Below are 18,222 nucleotides of genomic sequence, written 5' to 3' on the forward strand. Positions count from 1 at the left end.
AACCCCAAGGTTCCGAGTTCGATTCACGGCAGCGATCTGATTAATAATAATAATAATTATAATAATAATAGTAACATCAATAGGAATGAGAACCCAGGTTCGAAATTTCCGCAAGACACCTGACGAAGGCTGGAGGGTATATCAGCCGAAACGTTGTGTTAACAACAAACAAGATGAGGACGAATATCCGTCAAATGTAGATAATGTAAATAATGTAAATAATTCCTCATCTCTTAAATATAGAACTGTAAAAATTTGTAAAGTTATTTCATTTACACACTGCAATGGTTTGATGAATAAATATGCATTTGTAATGCTAAATGAATGTGAACCACTGGCTAAATTTTTTTAACAAAATATTTTGTTAAGAAAAGGATATGAATTTGTGACTCACATGTCATAGACCTATTTAAGACTACTTAAACATCATATACAATATTATCCTTATAAAATCTACTTATCCATTCAATTTAGTTTTAATATTATTATTGTACATGCTGACTCCATTTAATATCCGACAGACAAATAAAATGTATATCAATTATACAGCTAGTAGTACAATATTGAATCTGCATGTATTTTTTTGTCTAATATCAACTGACATTTGATGACAAGGATGACTTTGATATAGATTTGCTGATCTAAGTAATAGTAGTGACAGAGTACCGTGCAGAGTCCAAAAGAGTATACTGGCCCACTTCAAAAAGTAAATTTAGAATCAGTATAAGCATCATTGTTTCAATGTCCACTTTTCCATGCTGGCATGGATCAGACAATACTTTTGTTGATGCAAATTTTTCTAAGGTGAGATGCTCTTCCTGTCATCAATCATCCACTTTTATCAAGCAAAGTATACTGAACAATGAACAGTTCACTACCTAAAAGACATTTTCGTGGATGATACTGGATATATGGTTAACCTTTCTTTATGACCATCATGTTTGTATAGAAATGGCATGTTTATAATTCATTTAATTTGCTACATCTAATATATATAATCTCTATGTTCCCTTCCATGATTGTTGCTAACTAGCATTGATTAAAGCTTGGAGGAAAAATTTCTAGCAGTAGATTAGAAGAGTTCAGGCAAATAGGGAGCCTAGGAGTTAATACTAATCTAAATCAGCAATTTACAAAATATACTTTGCTCCAAGAAGCAACTAATGTAGACTGAAGATACTTTCAAAAATACCACACACTTGTTTTGCAGATTTTGTCTCTTCTATTGCTTCAGCAAGGCTTTATACTAGGAAACTTATTGCTTATCTTTAAAATTGCAAAAAAAAAAAAAAAAAAAAAAAAAAAAGACAAAATGTCTCTGCAAATGTTTTAAAGCAAACCAAACTTACCACACAGGGAAAACATTAAAAAGCTGCTGTCAGCTCAGCCTAAATACTTCTATGGTATGCAGATCACACAAATACTCGATCAGTATATTTATCAAAACCAGCCATTAATGTGGTATGTTATTCTAAGATTTAGATTTTAAATATGATTATAATTAACAGACAATAAAAGAGCTGAGATTTGATTGACAGACTGAAAAGGTTATGTGACTCACAGAAGCGCAACTTCCATCGGTTCATTACAATAAAATATTTTTGCATTAATATATACATGGAATTTCAAATGTGATTAACATTAGAATGAAAATCATACAAAATTAAAGCCTTAAATGTCTTACCTGTACAATGAAGAAAAGCTTGACAACAAACCTGGAAAATAATGATATTGGTTAGAAAGACAAGAATTAAGTTAACATCTCAATTACTATATTTTACCCTGTATTACAAACCACTCCACAACTTCTAATGACAAACAAGATTTAGTCAAAGAGTCCTAGTGCAGCCCACCAGTTTACCAGCTTCTCTCAAACCGTTCAACCCATGCCAGCACTGATATCAAATGAGGAGTCCTTGGTGGGATTTGGAGGCAAAATTGACATTTTGAACTAAATCAATCAAGTATCTAATCTCTCCACCACCATATCATGTCACTTGTTTTGATATATGTAATCAATACTTTATGCTAACATAGGAAAGGCCAGTAACTGAGACAATTTTAGTAACTCGAGATATTTGTGAAATGCTGGAAGTGAATTGTTTTTCAGTTAGGCACCTTTCTACTGCTAATCACCCAACTGTAAAAGAGTGAAAGCTGTTGCCAATTAATCAATCAGACTAAAGTAATTAGATTAATGCAATTTGTCCAAGACCATAATGTTTTCAGTAAAGTTTGTACAACCATATGGATAAAGTTTTGTTTTAAATTCACTCTTGCAGTTTCTTAATCAGGTAAAAAGTTCTTTGTTCCAGAGACAGAGCACAACATCTCTAAATCAGCAGAATAGTAACTTGGATCCCATGACTCAACATTTCAGTGGATCATTACGTATAACAAAACAAAAATCCGAATCTCCAGCCAAAATATTACAAGAAAAAAATTCTAATGATGCAGTGGTTATAGTAGTTGAGAGAGAGAGAGAGGTTGTTAAAAATGTAAGTTAAAGAACAAACCTAGTTAAATCTAGCAGAAAGATTATAAAATATAGAAATTATCTCACACTTATGATGATTGAGTAAAAAAAAAAAAAAACCCAGACTAGTATTTGATGTGAAGAAAGCACAAGCTCTACAGCAAAGGAAACAAATTTAAATTGTGATTTGATACTCATGAGACATCTGCAATGATAAAATCTGCTGACAGAGCTTCATGGATTACTACACTATGTTGGTGCTAGGCTCATGATGCACCAACTCTAACATGAAACAAAAAGAACACTTCATAGAAATGGGGTCGCTCAGTAAGAACACTTCATAGAAGAGAAGTCTGGGCAACCCCAATTTTTGCTAGAAAATACAGCCAGAAACACAAGGTGCACAAAATAAAACTAATAAGACTTACGGTAATTCAGCATGAGGATAATCTTCCCATAATGCATTAATATTTGTGATATAAGCTTCCTGTACAACATAAAAAAATCATGTGCATTAGGTAACAATGCAATAACATAACAGTTAAGGTAATTTTAATGCAATCATTAATGTTTAGTTTCAAATGGAAGAACAGAATAACTTACCCGAATAATAATGTCTGCTCCCCATAAAGCCGATAAACCAAAAAATATAATTAACTGGCCGGACTCATTGAATTTACTGTGTTTTACCTTGGAAAGGTGCATTTTTCGATTGAATTTCTGAAAAGAAAATTGGTATTTGAAAAATGATTTAAGGCCAAATAATTTTGACTTTTTAAAGTCTATTTTTAAGGAATAGAAAGCTCATTATTTAACCCCAAATTCCTCCTTTATGCCTGGTTTTCTTGTTTAAATTAGGTTTTACTACAAGATAAGGTTTTGTTTTCTTTCTCTAAAACATCTATATTCACAGCTTTGAGAATGTTATCTGGCCCAAATATTCTACCTCTTGTGTTCAATCCAGCCAGAGTTAACCTCTCACACCTAGCCTACAATGTCATTCTAAAAAGAAACAATCATATCATTGAAATTTCAAAGCCTGAGACAATGCATGATTAATTCAAAACAATGTGAATAAATAAGGACTACACTTGATAGAGTAATCTGAATGCTAAAGGGTTAATTATTAAAACTATTATAGCAAAAAGATACAATTATATTATATGGCCCAACCCATGCCAGCACAGAAAACAGACATCAAATGATAACATTACATAAGCAACATAATATTTACTTGCTTTGTGCTAATCTGCTAATACATTTCATAACGCAGTTATTCATTAACAATACTGATTCCAACTTTCCATTATTGGAAAGCCTTAAATGAATATGAAGTACAACCTTCGCGAGGATAAAATGCTGAGCCAAATGGTTAGTTTTATATCTTATTCCGGCTGCTGTACTAAGCCTTTAAGCAAGGCAGATGATTTAGAGAATAAATAATTCAGAGTTATGATCCAAGTGAAAAAACAGTGTTAATATATTTAATGCAGAGTGGATTCACAGCTGAATAGAAATAATTATGCAATGACAAGAAAACTATATTACATAATGACTAATATTATTCTTATTTTATAGGAAGTACGGAAGACAACTTTGGACAAGTTTTGGTCTTACTCTGATCTCAACAGAAGAGCATAGCCTTCATATTTGCTGAAGAACTGATAAAAGAATAACACTGATGTACAAGACTGTACATCTCAGCCATGCAAGCATAGATGGAAAATCACACAAAAGACAAGAAATGAAAATATATAAATTTAATCTTGAAAAGAATTTATAATTTACTGTAGTGTGACAACAAAACAAAGAATAAAATGTTTCTCATTCATTAAATGAATGAGGATGTCCTTTCCCACTACATCCTCTGAATAGTGAGTCACTCATAGTTGAAAATCACATAACATTTATTTAATGATTATCGTAGGTACCTAAACAGGATGTACTGAACATAAGGTAAACTATAACACTTTTATAAACCAATAGTATATGCTCAAATTAGTGTATTGCTTTTAAAAATTTCTACATAATATGAAATTAACAGAAATAGTATAAAAGTGTACCAGTAATAGTATCAATCTGAATGATAATTTTGCAACGAATAATACATTACTTACATCCAAAAGATATTCCTGGATGATAGCATGAACAATTATGCAAATAAGCATGTAAAAAAATACAGCAAAAGCATCTTTTGGTCCATAAGTGTAATAATTAGTCTGTGAATCTTCACTGCCTATAAAAAAAAAATACCACAAAATCAAGTTATAACAAATCAGTCACACATGCAAATTATACAAAAAGTTGTAACTATACACACACACACACATATCTGTAAAGAACACAAATGGGTTTAAAATTTACTACAGCTGCTTTGGTAGAATTTTATTGATGTATTCATAAATTATATCATAACATAAATCCAACATCTTCAGGTAAAATTTTAAACAAGTATAAACAGGCAAGGTAAAACCTTGACCTATCCAACTATCAACATTATATACATATATACATATATATATATATATATATATATATATATATATATATATATATATATGATGGCCTTCTTTCAAGATCTGTCTTTGGTTGGCCTTGGACTATAGTAAAAGATATCTAAGGACTGAACCCAAAACCATGTGGTTGAGAAGCAAACTTTTTACCACACAACCATGCCTGCATCTATACGTCTATATTTCTGAAATTAATATGAAATATCCAGATTATAAACCATATTTTTCATGTTTGATACTACAGGGTGTCCACAAGGTCTAGGTACATGGAGTAAATAAAATAATATAAACAATTAAATATAAGAAATAATAATTTCTTAAAGTATGTGTTAATCCCCATGTACCCAGACTTTGTGGACACCCTGTATTTCACTTAGTCCAATCTCTGATCATTTTCAGGTGCTGTTTCTTAATTTAAAACCAAACACAGTAAATGCATATGCATGTAGGAAAAGGACATCTGAAAATGACTAGCAAATCCAGCATATTGAAATGCAGCATATAATATACAATAAAGAGATTGATAACCCAAGATTATTATATGCAGCAGTCCTAAATAGGACTGCTCCATGAGTGACCCCATTCTACACATTAGGATACACAACAAATCACAGTGCAGACAATCTAATAAACCAATGAAACTAATATCTCTTTTAATCAACATTACAAGCAAATGAAGTAGTCTATGCAGCCACTTGAATAGCTAAAAATGACAGCTGAAACTTCCTAAAATAACACTACCTGTCTGAAAAACAAAGATAGTCACAGTTGGAATAGCTTGGATCATAAGTTTGATCAAACACGGCTGCAATACAATAATGCTAAAAACTTGCTGTTAAATAAATTTAATACATTCTAAAATAATGCTCTTACTTACCGTTAACGGTGACATTGTGTTGCATTGCTATAAAAAGTGTTGCCACTGGAGAAGTGACCTGCAAATAGATACAAAGACAGTTTGAATCCAAACAGTTACAATGTGAAACATTCCTGAGACAATAAAAGGCAACAATCAAACTGAATATGAGTGAAGACAGATTATGTTAAATGACTTTACATAGTTAAAGAAAAATTAATAGGGAGAGGAAAAAGAGGCATAAAATATTTTCATTATTCAGACATCTTGTCAAAAATTGAAGCTTTATTTCAGAAGATCATGGATTCCACTTCACACTGCATTTAATCATTAAAGGGCATCTTTCAGATCATGTACTTATGTTGTTTGGAGATCTAAAAAATAAAAAAAACTTACATGCTTGCTATGGTTTTTTTTATAAAGGTCATTTTGAACAAAACGCACACTAAAAATTATGAAAATATTTATAGGAGGAAAGCTAGCGTCCATGACCTTTGAGGGGCCTTCAAGTATGATATAGGAGAATATAGGTAAAAGAAACTGTAACACACGAGTTGTTGCAGCAGAAGCCAGTCAAGACAGTCATCCTCAGACCAGTGACCTGGTCAATACACTTGCAACAAAGTGGATGTTGTCAAAAATACCTCAAGGCCAGCTGGTGGTGGTTAAATTGACTTGAATTGAAATGACTGTTTCTTCAATTGGAACCAATTGGAACCCTTTCCACTCAGTTGTGAAATAAAAGCAAACCCCTCATGTGTTCTTCCAGTAAATCAGCAATCATCCATGAATTAACACAAACTTGTTACATTGCCATGCATGGAAGATTTTATGTTAATGTTGCACAAATGAGTTGAAACTACAAATTGTAATGATTTTTGAAGTATAAAATTAAAACTAGGCAAAAACTAAAACTTCAGAGGGAAAATATCAAAATTCTATGAAACAAGTATAATATAGCATTGCTGTAAGACAGAAGCAAAATAGATAAGTAGACGCAGGACTGCTAGCTCATGAACTGTGTGTTCAAATCCACAACTGGAATTTTGCTTTGAACAAGTAAGAAACTATCTTTAAAACTTCAGTTCAACCTGTCAGTAACGGCTACAAGATCTTGGAATTTTACTTGCAGATAGCAACCATGACAGGGACTGACAGAAGTGGGGGATCAAGAAGAGCAGTAGTGTGCCATGAAGTTTGCTTCCTAACCACATTGCTCTAGGTTCAATCCTACCATTCAGCACTCATGTTACTCTGTCAAATATATTTATTCATACACATTGTTTTCAACTAATCATTCATCATTTTGTACTGTTGAAATTTTGATGTGATTGTAAATTTTCGAAATGACACTATAGGGTAGGTGTGAGAGGCAGAATCTGGGCAGTTTGAACATAAAACAAAGAGAATATTTGGGCCAGATATGGCTGGATTAAATGTTAAAAGATTCAGTTGATTTACATGCTCAAAGTTTTAGTTTTAACTTTGATGTACTTTAGATTTTTAAACTCAGAAAGAAGCTGCTGATTTTCTTTTATAGTATTTTTATAGTTTCTATCATTTTACTTTATACCCTTTTGATAAAAACAGCCTCTTTTTAAAATTTTGTCCCATCTTACACTTAATCATTTGTAACTTCTTTAATAAAAAAAATACTGTTAAAATGCCAGAAAAGCAAAGATATAGCTTTAAAACCAAACTAACAATCTAAAATGCTAGAAAGTGGCATGAGGATTCATATCAGCCATGTATATATTCTGTGCTTTTAATCAATATAAGAAATATATTAATTTTAATTATAATCAGAATTAATGGTACCATAAATTAAGCTGGAGTCAAAAATTTTGTGTACTGATTCGACAGCCCTGGAAGTGGTACAGGATCAAGGAATGGCAATATACGACATGAAAAAAACAAAATTAAAATTATGACCACAGACTAACATTTTAAATTGAAAAAATATTTCAGGGCTTCAACTGATAAATAGCTTCCAATAATAAATACTTAGATTAATAATGGTATATTTATATAAGCTTATGGCGATCACCGTACAATGACTGAAGAAAATAGTCTAATAAAGGGGCAGAAAAAAGGCTTTCCTTGATAGGAAAGCCTTCTTTTATCAATTCAAAAAGTTCCAGAATGTATTGATAATACATGCCAAAATAATTCAAAGTTAGACACAGCAATATAGACAGATGACTAGCAAGATTAAGTTAATAGGACAATTCGCATAGATTAATGGACAATTTCACACACTCAAAATATTCAAAATTTAAAAAATACCACCAACTCTTTTCACTCAACTTCAAATGCAATAAACAAGTTTGTACAAGTTTTATATTTATTCTCTTAATACTAAACAGATACTAATTTTTATCTCAGTCTAAATTCATCCTGTAATCCTTCTCAACACTCTCGGATACAGAAACACAGTATTTCCAATTTAAATAATTTAGTTATTTTTAGATAAAGTAACTTACAATATGATACAGTATGACCTTATCAACCCAAGTGTCAATATTGAGCTAAATATTTAGTTCAGAGTAGTTTTATTCCTTTCACTTTTGATCTATTTCACACTGACATGTAATTGTAGAAGTAATATACAACTGAACAGAAAGCAAAGAAAAATGTAGGTAGGTATGATTTGTGGTTAGACCAGTAAAATGATTTGTGGTTAGACCAGTAAAATAGAAATAAAGCCAAGTTTTGAAGCAAAAGCCAACAAGGAAGCATCTATACAAATCAACATGCTTAATACAACAACCAAAACTCAAATCCTTACCATTATCAAATACTGGGACAATAAGTTCTAAGTCTTAATCCCCAAAGTAACAGTACTTAATCATTTAGTTGCCCCTCATACCCAAAATTGTTTTACATTATTGCTATAGAATATTTACAATAATTTGTTACATTGGCACAAGGCCACATATGAAACGTGTGGTTCTTAGCTGAATGTCTCCAGCACATGACTTTTGATAATTAAATGTGGAAGGCAAAAACTACTTGGCATGATTTGAAGCCATTACTACAGAGATGAAAACATTTTAAAGATTAACATCTACATTAAATTTTGATTCCCACTGAACATCAAGAGTCTTATTCTTAAATGTGCATTTAGTTAGACTAAATTCAAATAAGAAACCTGCCTTTCAAAAAGTGACTGTACACATTTAGGAATAAGGTAGTTGTAGATCAAATTGGACTGAAATGCAGTATAGATTAAATAAGATTTTTAATTTTAATACATCACAAAATCTAATCACCACCAAAAAGTTGAATTCAAGACAAAAAAATTATTTCTGACTTCACTTCAAGGTTACAAATTTGAGAACGATATGTAGGCAATACAGTTGGCACTAGTACTTGACAAGTTGATAGTGTATCAATCAGAAGTGATGAAAAGTAAATCCTAATATAAGGAATTTAACCAGTTGCTCTATTTCTGCTACTCTACAACCATCATTTATTGGCTTCTTCCCTATGTATGTCATGTTCATGTCTTTACAAGCACCTTCTATGCATCTTCTGCTAGAGACTACATTTCTAGTTCTACAGCTAATGCCAGGGATAATCCTACATACCATGCAGTTATCATTGGTGCATGTGGTATTCTCAAAGGGATACATCCTACATAGTTGTGATCTGATGGAGTTCCCTGGCTTTTCAACAATCTTAATGTTGAGTTTGGTCTCTTTCAGAGCTTTCATTTTTTTGTTTTATTTTAGGGTTAAACAAATTTTTTAGTAAGAAGAGACAACCAAAAAGTACTGAAAATGTATACAATGCCTGACATTAAATACCTACAGCTGTACTGTTTCACACCTTTTTAACAACTCAATGAATGAGATTCTTCTAATCAATAACCATGGAATCAAAGAAATGAAAATCAAAGCAAAATTGAGAACTATATAATATTTCTTAATCATTCATCCTTATCACCACCAATATCTACTAGCATTGTTGGTAAGATTTTCTTTTTTTCTCATTGTGCATTAGGTTGGTAAACCTTTCTGTGATCTTACCATCTGCTACTAAAACAGGAAAATTTGTTCACATAACTCATTATATATATATATATATATATATATATATATATATATATATATATATATATATATATATATATATATACACACACACACACATTTGTTTATAATAGTGGACTCATTCTAATTCAGACATACAGGTATCAATTATTAAGAAGCTCCTGTGTGTCACCTGGCCTGCTAAAAGTATCAGCTAATCTGCTTCAAAATCACACTGAATTGTCTTGGAAAGAAAAATAAGAGGAATGACATTGGATAACGTAGTCTTAGGTAAACAATGCATTAAAAAGACAGGAGGAACAGAGCTTTAATGTCAGTACTCAGTTTCCCTTGATCAGAGCTGACTTCAGTCTTAAGTCTTACAAGCAACATCTAACACCTTTAGTTCTTAAAGAAATTTCTTAGTCTTTATAAAGTTTTTTATTCTCACACAGCACAACCAGTAAATCACCAACTTGTCCACTAGATATGCAACTAAATAAAAAAAATAGTACTTTATCACTAAATAAAGTTATCCAAAAGTAAACATCATCCATTGATGTTTCTAGAGCAATATGGCCTTCCACACAAAAGTGTAGAATGTCAAATTGATAGGTTTAGGGTCCTGAACAAGCAAAAGAGAAAATCGGACCACTTGGTGACATTGTAGCATGATGAGACCACATGGTACACTGTAGTATGGTAACAGAGTAAGAGACCATATGGTAACAGTAGTGAGAGAGACCATATCGTAAGAAAACACATGGTGAAAAAGAGGTCACATGCTTACATTGCACATTGAAGTAAGTAGGACAAGTAGACATCCAGTTTCTGAGCACTGTCCACCATCTGACAAGCAATTTAGCTTGATAATTTGTGCTTTGCTTAAATTACCTTGGATATACTTTAAACAATCAGAATCTTATTCAATTTTATAAGAGCATTCGAAAATGCATGTATCGGAATTTTATTGAAAATAATGTAGAGTTTTATAAAAATTTACTTAACATGTGATGCGTTTAAAAAACACCTGCAATTTGCTGCCTGTTTGTAGTGTACATGTTATGTTGCAGGCTAAAATGGGTAGGTTCATTTTGTTTTTGCTTGTTTTCGTTTTTTGGTGATTGTGTGTGTGTGTGTGTGTTTCATGCCCTGAAAGAAATGCTAAAAAGACTACATTTAACCATGGGTGAAACAAAAGATAACTTCCATGTATTTTGCACACTATGCATATGTTTAAGTGGAAATTAGCAGTGAGGATAAAGTGCAGTTGAACAACCCCAATAAACAAAGTTAACATTTGTATTACTGGTATGTTATCATTGACCACCCCCACCCCCAACCCAATCAAGATGACAAAATCTGGCTGCAGAATTTTGTAAAATATATCATGTTAAACATCAGTTACACAGATGTGTTGCTTATGGAATAAAAGTTGACAGTAATATGTAGCAACTAACTGATAGTGAGAAATATAACAAGTCGGAAAACTAAAGCAAAAGTTTTATGTGAAAATATTCCAGTGCCAGATTCGGTATCAAAGAAGGAGGAACAAACTAAAGGGCATAGTTACCCTTTTCTGTAGCAACTGATGCTTTAAACAAAGGTGCAGGTGTATGCCTAATGTGTCTGATAGACACAGCATCCTCATTCAAACACACCTGGTAAGCTGGGTATTGGACAAATCAGACAATCTGATTTAAGAGGCAGATTATTGGCGTTTTCATTTGCTATTTAATGTCTAGGTATATTTTACATTATGGCTTCACCAGAGAACCATGTTGACCTTAACTGAAAGTTCATAAGTTGGTGCTTCAGTAGTGAGAGTTTGTGAAGAGTATAATATTAAACCACAGTTTCAGAAATACAAAGCTAAGCACTAATTAACTATATTTTCTTTGAAAGGTAATGTCACAGCAAATTTTTAATTCTCTTTTGGTGCAAAGAAGCACACAAGTCACAAAAGATCCAAATCATAAAACGACAGTGGCAAAGCAGTTTATCAAGAATTCAGAGGTAGAATTCCAAAGTGCTGCTGCCAAGTTAGCTAAGTGCATGTGCATCAGCAATTCTGAAGTTGGTGACAAGTAGTTTCAAAACTCGTCTATCATCTTTACATTCACTTTCTATGTCGGCAGGTGTTGAATAGGTCATTGCATTCAAAGCCAGTTCTTATTCGGTGTTACCCCCCCCCCTCCTCTTAAATTGGCTTGCACCATGCTTCACTTGTATATACCATTTTAAATATAGTTTCTACAGTCAAAAGCTAATCCTAAAAGTAACCATTTTACAGAATGTATAAGGACATTTTTTTTTTATGTGGCACTAACACTAAAAATGTTACCTTGTCCCCTGTAATATTAAAGGGTCTCTATGTTGTTTCTGTTCTTTCAAGGTAAACATGATCAAGAGCATAAATAGAAAAGAGATGATCAAGAAGGTGAAAGAGGAGATAATATGAGCTAAAAGGAGTGACAGAATGATAGAGATAATAGCTACAATTCATCACTGGTAAGGCAACTGAATTTAAAAAAAAAAAACACCATTAGCAACATGATAGGATAAAAATAAAGATGTAATGATGGTGAGTGATGGACAGTATGTGCCAAATTTAACCAGCCTACCCATGATATAACAAATGTGAAGCAGACATCCAGTTTCTACAGTGATGGAAACAGTTGGTGTGGGGAGGGTTCCTAGTTTCAGTTAATGAAGGGACTTATAGTCTTACACTACGCTCTTCATTGCATCCTCAGAGGCCTTAACATACCTCAAGTTCCTAAGATCAATTTCTATCACCGGTTTAAGTGACAATGTATGTGTGACTTGTCTGAAAACAACTTTCTTAGCAAATTGTTGAAACTTACCTAAAAAGGTGCCATGCCTTTTGAATGATTCATATGGATGAATTATATGAAGAGCGTGGAATTGTGGAGAATGATCAGCACCAAAAAGATGGTATATAATAGGTACAGGTATGGCTGTGCAGTTAAGAAGTTCATTTCCCAGCCATGTGGTTGGTTTTGGGTTCAGTTCCACTTTGGGCAAATATCTTCTACTATAGCCCAGGCTGACCTATACCTTGAGAAGGTATCTGATAAATGGAAACTGGAATAAGGCCATCATATGTATGTATATACTCACACACACGTGTGTGTGAGTGCGCGTGCATGCACGTTAATGAGTTTATATTTGCCTCATATCCACATGCAATTTGCAGATTGTAAACAAAATAGCTCACTCAATCAGTGTCATTTGTTTCCCTTTCTCCATCTAATCAAGTCCATGATGTTTGTTGTTTGATAGATAGGGAGACTATTAACTCGCATCAACAGGTGGGGATTAGCGTCAAGGAGGCAATGAGGCTATAGAAAACTTGGCCCCAACGTACTCTCGTCTGCCCCATACAAACATGGTAAAGCAGACATTAAAATGACGATGATGAACGAGATGGTAGGTAATCATGGTAATAAGGAATGTTATAACCAATTCAGTAAATAAGGTTTCTTCTACAAATCACCTGAAGCCAAACACAGCAATGTTCACACAGACTAAGTTTTTGTTAGCGACTTCAGCTTGGAGAAAACAGGTGATAAAAATAAATATTAGCCTATTCTCGGAAACCATTCATATGAAGAAAAAAAAATCATAATTTAAGAATAACGAATTTTAAACTGAAAAGGAGCTTTGAAGAAAATGTTTAAGGATTTTGCTGGATTTGTTGAAGCAAACCTAGCATGCTCGAATTTTTATTGACAAAAATCATTAAAGCTAAAGTAATCATTTGTTTTTGCAATAAGGTTTAAATTTTATAAAAATGTAGTTTGAAATGCAATACGTGTATATGCGACTGACCACGTATGTAATTTCCCATTTGAATATTTGGAAATGGCCACCGAAGTAGAGAGACAACATAGTGAGAGCGAGATTCCCCCACCACTACACATGGTTGCATTGCAGTATCTAAAGAAAAACACCACATGGCTGCACTGCAGTATGGTGTACGAGCGAAACATAACAGAAAAACTGAAAGGAGACGAGATAATATTAAGAAGGAATCCTGATTTATTTAAAAAGATAAAAGGCCGAATGAATTCCAAAGATGTTCTCGAGAACTTTTCCTTTAATACGAACAAAACCCCTACAGACGACTGATAAGAAATGAAGTGATGTAGAAACAATTTGAGATATTAATTGCCATTTCCTATCGGAATGTATTTACACGAATGAAGGAAAGATCCTGACTCTTATAAAAGAGACCTTATGATAAATGCAGAGCTATGTGCTTGGACTTGCAATGACAAACTATAACTAGTAATTTAAATCAATATATCTATTTTATTACTACTTAGTCTGCAAAACAATAAAAAGGATTTTAAAAAGTTTCTATTTATTTGAATCGAATGGGTTGATTGATAACGCTGTGTGTACAGTTTTTAGGAGCACCCTCGTATAACGAGTTTAGACTTGGTTACATCTAACCATCGAATGTGTAAAGAAAAAAAAAACTTTAAAAAATTGTCTCAATGTTAAATGTCTATAAAATGTATTGAGTTTGGAGAGGAAATGGTACATTTTATATCAGTCATTTGCTCAGGCAAATTTCTGAATAATATATATGCAATGCCGAAATGTTCAAACCAAACTGAAATGCAAGTGAATGACTGATAGCAGGCGCGCGCACACGCACACAACTTCACATGCCGTTTCCACGTAGTCAAAAACTATTATAATAACAAAACAAATATAGAGATAAATTTAATGAATAAACTCGAAAATTAATAATTTTCGCTAGATCATTAGTGAAAAGGTCCAAAGTAATGAAAGACATTCTTTAATACCTTTGAAGAATAACTAACATATTGAGAAATAAATAAGTCAGTCGAACTCATTCTTTAAAAAAAAAAAAAAATTGACACTTAGACAAATGCAACCAAAGAAATTAAAACCGTGAAAATGTAAGAAGTAACACGTAAGAAATTAACAGGAGAAAAAAAAAAAATCCAAGCACTTTCCAATAATATTCTTTAAAAGTTAGCGGTTGAGATAAATATTCTATCACAATTATTTTTTGTTTTATTTCAAGATGTTTAGAAAAAAAAGAAAGCAAGTATAATTACAAAAGAAAATTTTAATTTTTTTTTTTTTTATAGTAAACATTACTACAAAATTACTACATATTACGTGGAGTGGGAAGCATGTATGTAGGAATTGACCATATGGTGTCGGCAATGTTTAAAAAGGTCGTAGCAGTAATATGCGGAATCATCGTGGATATTTAATTAAATTTTTAAAATGTACGTTATTCCATCCTTAAGAAAATTTTGAAGAGCCTTTAAGCCAGATTCTAAAATTAATAAAACTCGCATAAGAGGGACCATAAATGATTTGAACTGTCAAAGCAATCTTGGGGGGCGGGGGGAGACATGTGCTTTTTACTGACACGTTTCCACCGAGAACAACACAGCTGATACTGATCAACAGAATTGTATTTTAAACATTTCACATAGAAACATTTTGTAAATTTTTCTTACAAAATTTTTCATGCAACTATGGAGAATTTCATGAATTCAAGCATTTTGAAATTTTAGAAAATAAGTCTTTTAACAATATTATTCCTCAATATGTATTCTGCATTGATTTTGAAATGCCGGTCGTAAAACGTACAAGACCCGTTCCAAATTCGAATAGACAATTTTGTAACTGTCCATGAAATAAAACAATTATATATAATCAAGAAATAATGAAGAATTTTCGTCACATAAAATACTTTCGTATCCAAGACGAGTTTATGTCGCAATATGGCTCAACATGAATACGTTTGGGATAAGTCTATTCCACGCAACTTCAGCATTTACATAGATTTATGGAAACTAAACTTCTTTAGAACTTATGCTACTGACTTAGGACAGTTGACTAAAGGAGAAATCTTTATCATCTTGGTTCCAAAAGATGAAAATAGAAATCCCGGTAAATTTCAGGATATCATTTTAGTTTTTATTAGTTGTACGGCTTAGAATTAATATTATTATAATAAGCTACCAAAGTCTTGTTTGTTCTGGAGTTGACGATAGCAAATAACAACCTGCTAACGGCTGTTTGGACATTAAGTGTACAATTTGAGATATGTAAAAGTAATTAACCAGCTGTTAATTTGCAGACATGAAAACATACACGCGTTTTTAAAACTGACACTCCGTTCACTGCAACAAGAAGTTTCATTTAGTTTGCCAATCCAGGGGCGGGGAGAATCAAAGCAGCCAGATTTCCACATGGTAAATATACATCTAGACCGTATTTGCAGCTATAAATCGTTTTAAAACGAATGGTTAAGACACAAGTATTGTATTAGGAAACGAGCACAGTTGATTATTTATGCTATCAGTCCTGTTTTGTCGATCGAGAGCGAGAAGGCTATGTCGAGTCCGAAAATACCAACTTGACATAAGCAAAATAAGAACAAATCTTATCCTAGTTCATAGAAACCAGTCTTATTAGAAATATAAGTACCAACGTGAGCGGGTACTTTTATGATAAGTGAACAGAAGGAGGAAAATCCCTCAAATTTCGTTACTCAATAACACTAAGTTAAAACAAAAAAACATTAAATTCTATAAAAATATGACAGTTGTAAAACATATTACTAATGTATGAAAGGGAAAACAGGAAGACAATAAGAACAATAAAAGTGAAAGGGTTAATTTTGACCAGAATCTAAGAGTAACCAGGAAGTGTTTGTGGGGTGTAATTTCTAAGTATTTCTAGAAAACTGTTTTAGATATTGAAACATTCATTCTTCAGTGTTGAGAAAGGTAATGATGGATTCTTAAGTCCGGTTTAAACGGTCTAGAATTACTGTCTAAGACAATGGGACAGAGCGTTAAAAGGAGAATGGGCAATAATGAAAGGAGGTGAAGGTCTTCTATAAATAACTTAAAAGAAAACAGAATCTCAGCAGCATCCAAGAACAAGTTATTACATGTCAGCCTTTTTTTTTTAAACTTCACACCCCTTACATATCACCACGTCACGTATATACATGCAAAAAAAAAAATTAAAATTAAAGAGTCTATTTCCTTAACACACACACACACATACATACAAGTTTCATCAGCTTGGTCTTTTGGGACACGTAGACATTTCAGAAAACGACATATAACCATTATATAATGGTAATACACTTTTTCATTAATACAAGTCTAAGTTACACACAGCGACAGATAGAAATGCTTCATGTCTACGTGCATGAAAGACAGCAAAGAGAAATAGAGAGAGGATAGAAAGACAGAAAAGTCAGTGCCGGCTTTACCTGGAAGATAAGGCCCAGTATAAACACCATGGCAACACAACATACGATGTCAGCATGATTCTGGATAAAATATTCTTGGCTCAAGATCGGAGGATTCTTTGTACGTTGACGTCGCATGCCCATGTTTGCTTGTTATAGTAGGAGTAGTTGGGGAAAAAAACCCTGCAGAAGCTAGTTAGAAATATAAATATATAAATGTTGTGTTGACGGTATATGTAGAGTTAAATCAGAAGAGCTATCTCTGTGGTAATTTCTTTTCAAATCTTTCGATTCCGTATCAACGTGGGGAGGGCGTTTTTGTTGTTGTTTTTTTTTAAACACCCTCCTTTAAAAAAATAAAACAAATCTATTTTTTTTTCTTAGAGGTATCTGTGTTATAAACACAATGGGTGGTAGATAAACACTGGTGTCGGTTCTTTTAAGCAGTAAATCTTACTGCTGATTATAAAGTTGGTCACGCTGGAGCAATGGTAGCAGGTCGTAATGTACCAGGACTGTTAAAGCTAGCACCGAGTGAAAGAGAGGGTGTATATAATTGAAAGAGGGCGAGAGGAGGAATATATATATATAAGTGAGTAAAAGGAAGAGGAGGAGAGAGAGTGTAAGACTCAAACGTGATTAAGGAAATAATTGAATGAGCAAACAAACATGATGAAAGACAGAGAGAGAGAGAAATAGACGGAGAGTACAATAAGTAAAGCGAAGGAGTAGATGCGAGAAATATATAAACTTTAAGAAAAAGGAATGAAGGGGAGTAGAAAGAGAGAAAATCGTAGAAAGTGTGAGTACATAAAAGAAAGAGGGAGGAGTAACACCGAAAAAAATCTTTCAACGTTTCGTGACGTTGACGCCGACGCGAATACTGACAATTGTGGCAGTAATAGGGTGAGTGATTGAAATCGAACAAAAGAAATAGAGAGAGGAATGAGAAAACATTTATAAGCCGGTTGGAGTAGTAGTCAAAGGTAAAAGACAATACTATCAGAGTGTATATATCGAAAGAAGAATTGACAATAAAAACATATATATATATA

At 32.7% G+C, this 18,222-nt stretch overlaps 1 protein-coding gene across 1 annotated transcript in view; it reads right to left on the reverse strand.

Annotated features, from left to right (window-relative positions):
* The window catches only part of LOC106872156 (translocating chain-associated membrane protein 1-like 1), a 29,603-nt gene extending 11,655 nt beyond the window's left edge, over positions 1-17,948 (reverse strand). Inside the window, exons 1-6 of the mRNA XM_014919038.2 lie at positions 17,189-17,948; positions 5,867-5,924; positions 4,594-4,712; positions 3,080-3,196; positions 2,905-2,963; positions 1,685-1,715 (exon numbers count right to left, since the gene is read on the reverse strand). Coding sequence (XP_014774524.1) covers positions 1,685-1,715; positions 2,905-2,963; positions 3,080-3,196; positions 4,594-4,712; positions 5,867-5,924; positions 17,189-17,311 — 507 coding nt within the window. The 5' untranslated portion in view covers positions 17,312-17,948. The remainder of the gene's footprint in view (positions 1-1,684; positions 1,716-2,904; positions 2,964-3,079; positions 3,197-4,593; positions 4,713-5,866; positions 5,925-17,188) is intronic.
* Between the last annotated feature and the right edge of the window lie 274 nt (positions 17,949-18,222).

Source organism: Octopus bimaculoides, chromosome 4 (genome assembly GCF_001194135.2).
Source record: "Octopus bimaculoides isolate UCB-OBI-ISO-001 chromosome 4, ASM119413v2, whole genome shotgun sequence".
Classification (NCBI taxonomy): domain Eukaryota; kingdom Metazoa; phylum Mollusca; class Cephalopoda; order Octopoda; family Octopodidae; genus Octopus; species Octopus bimaculoides.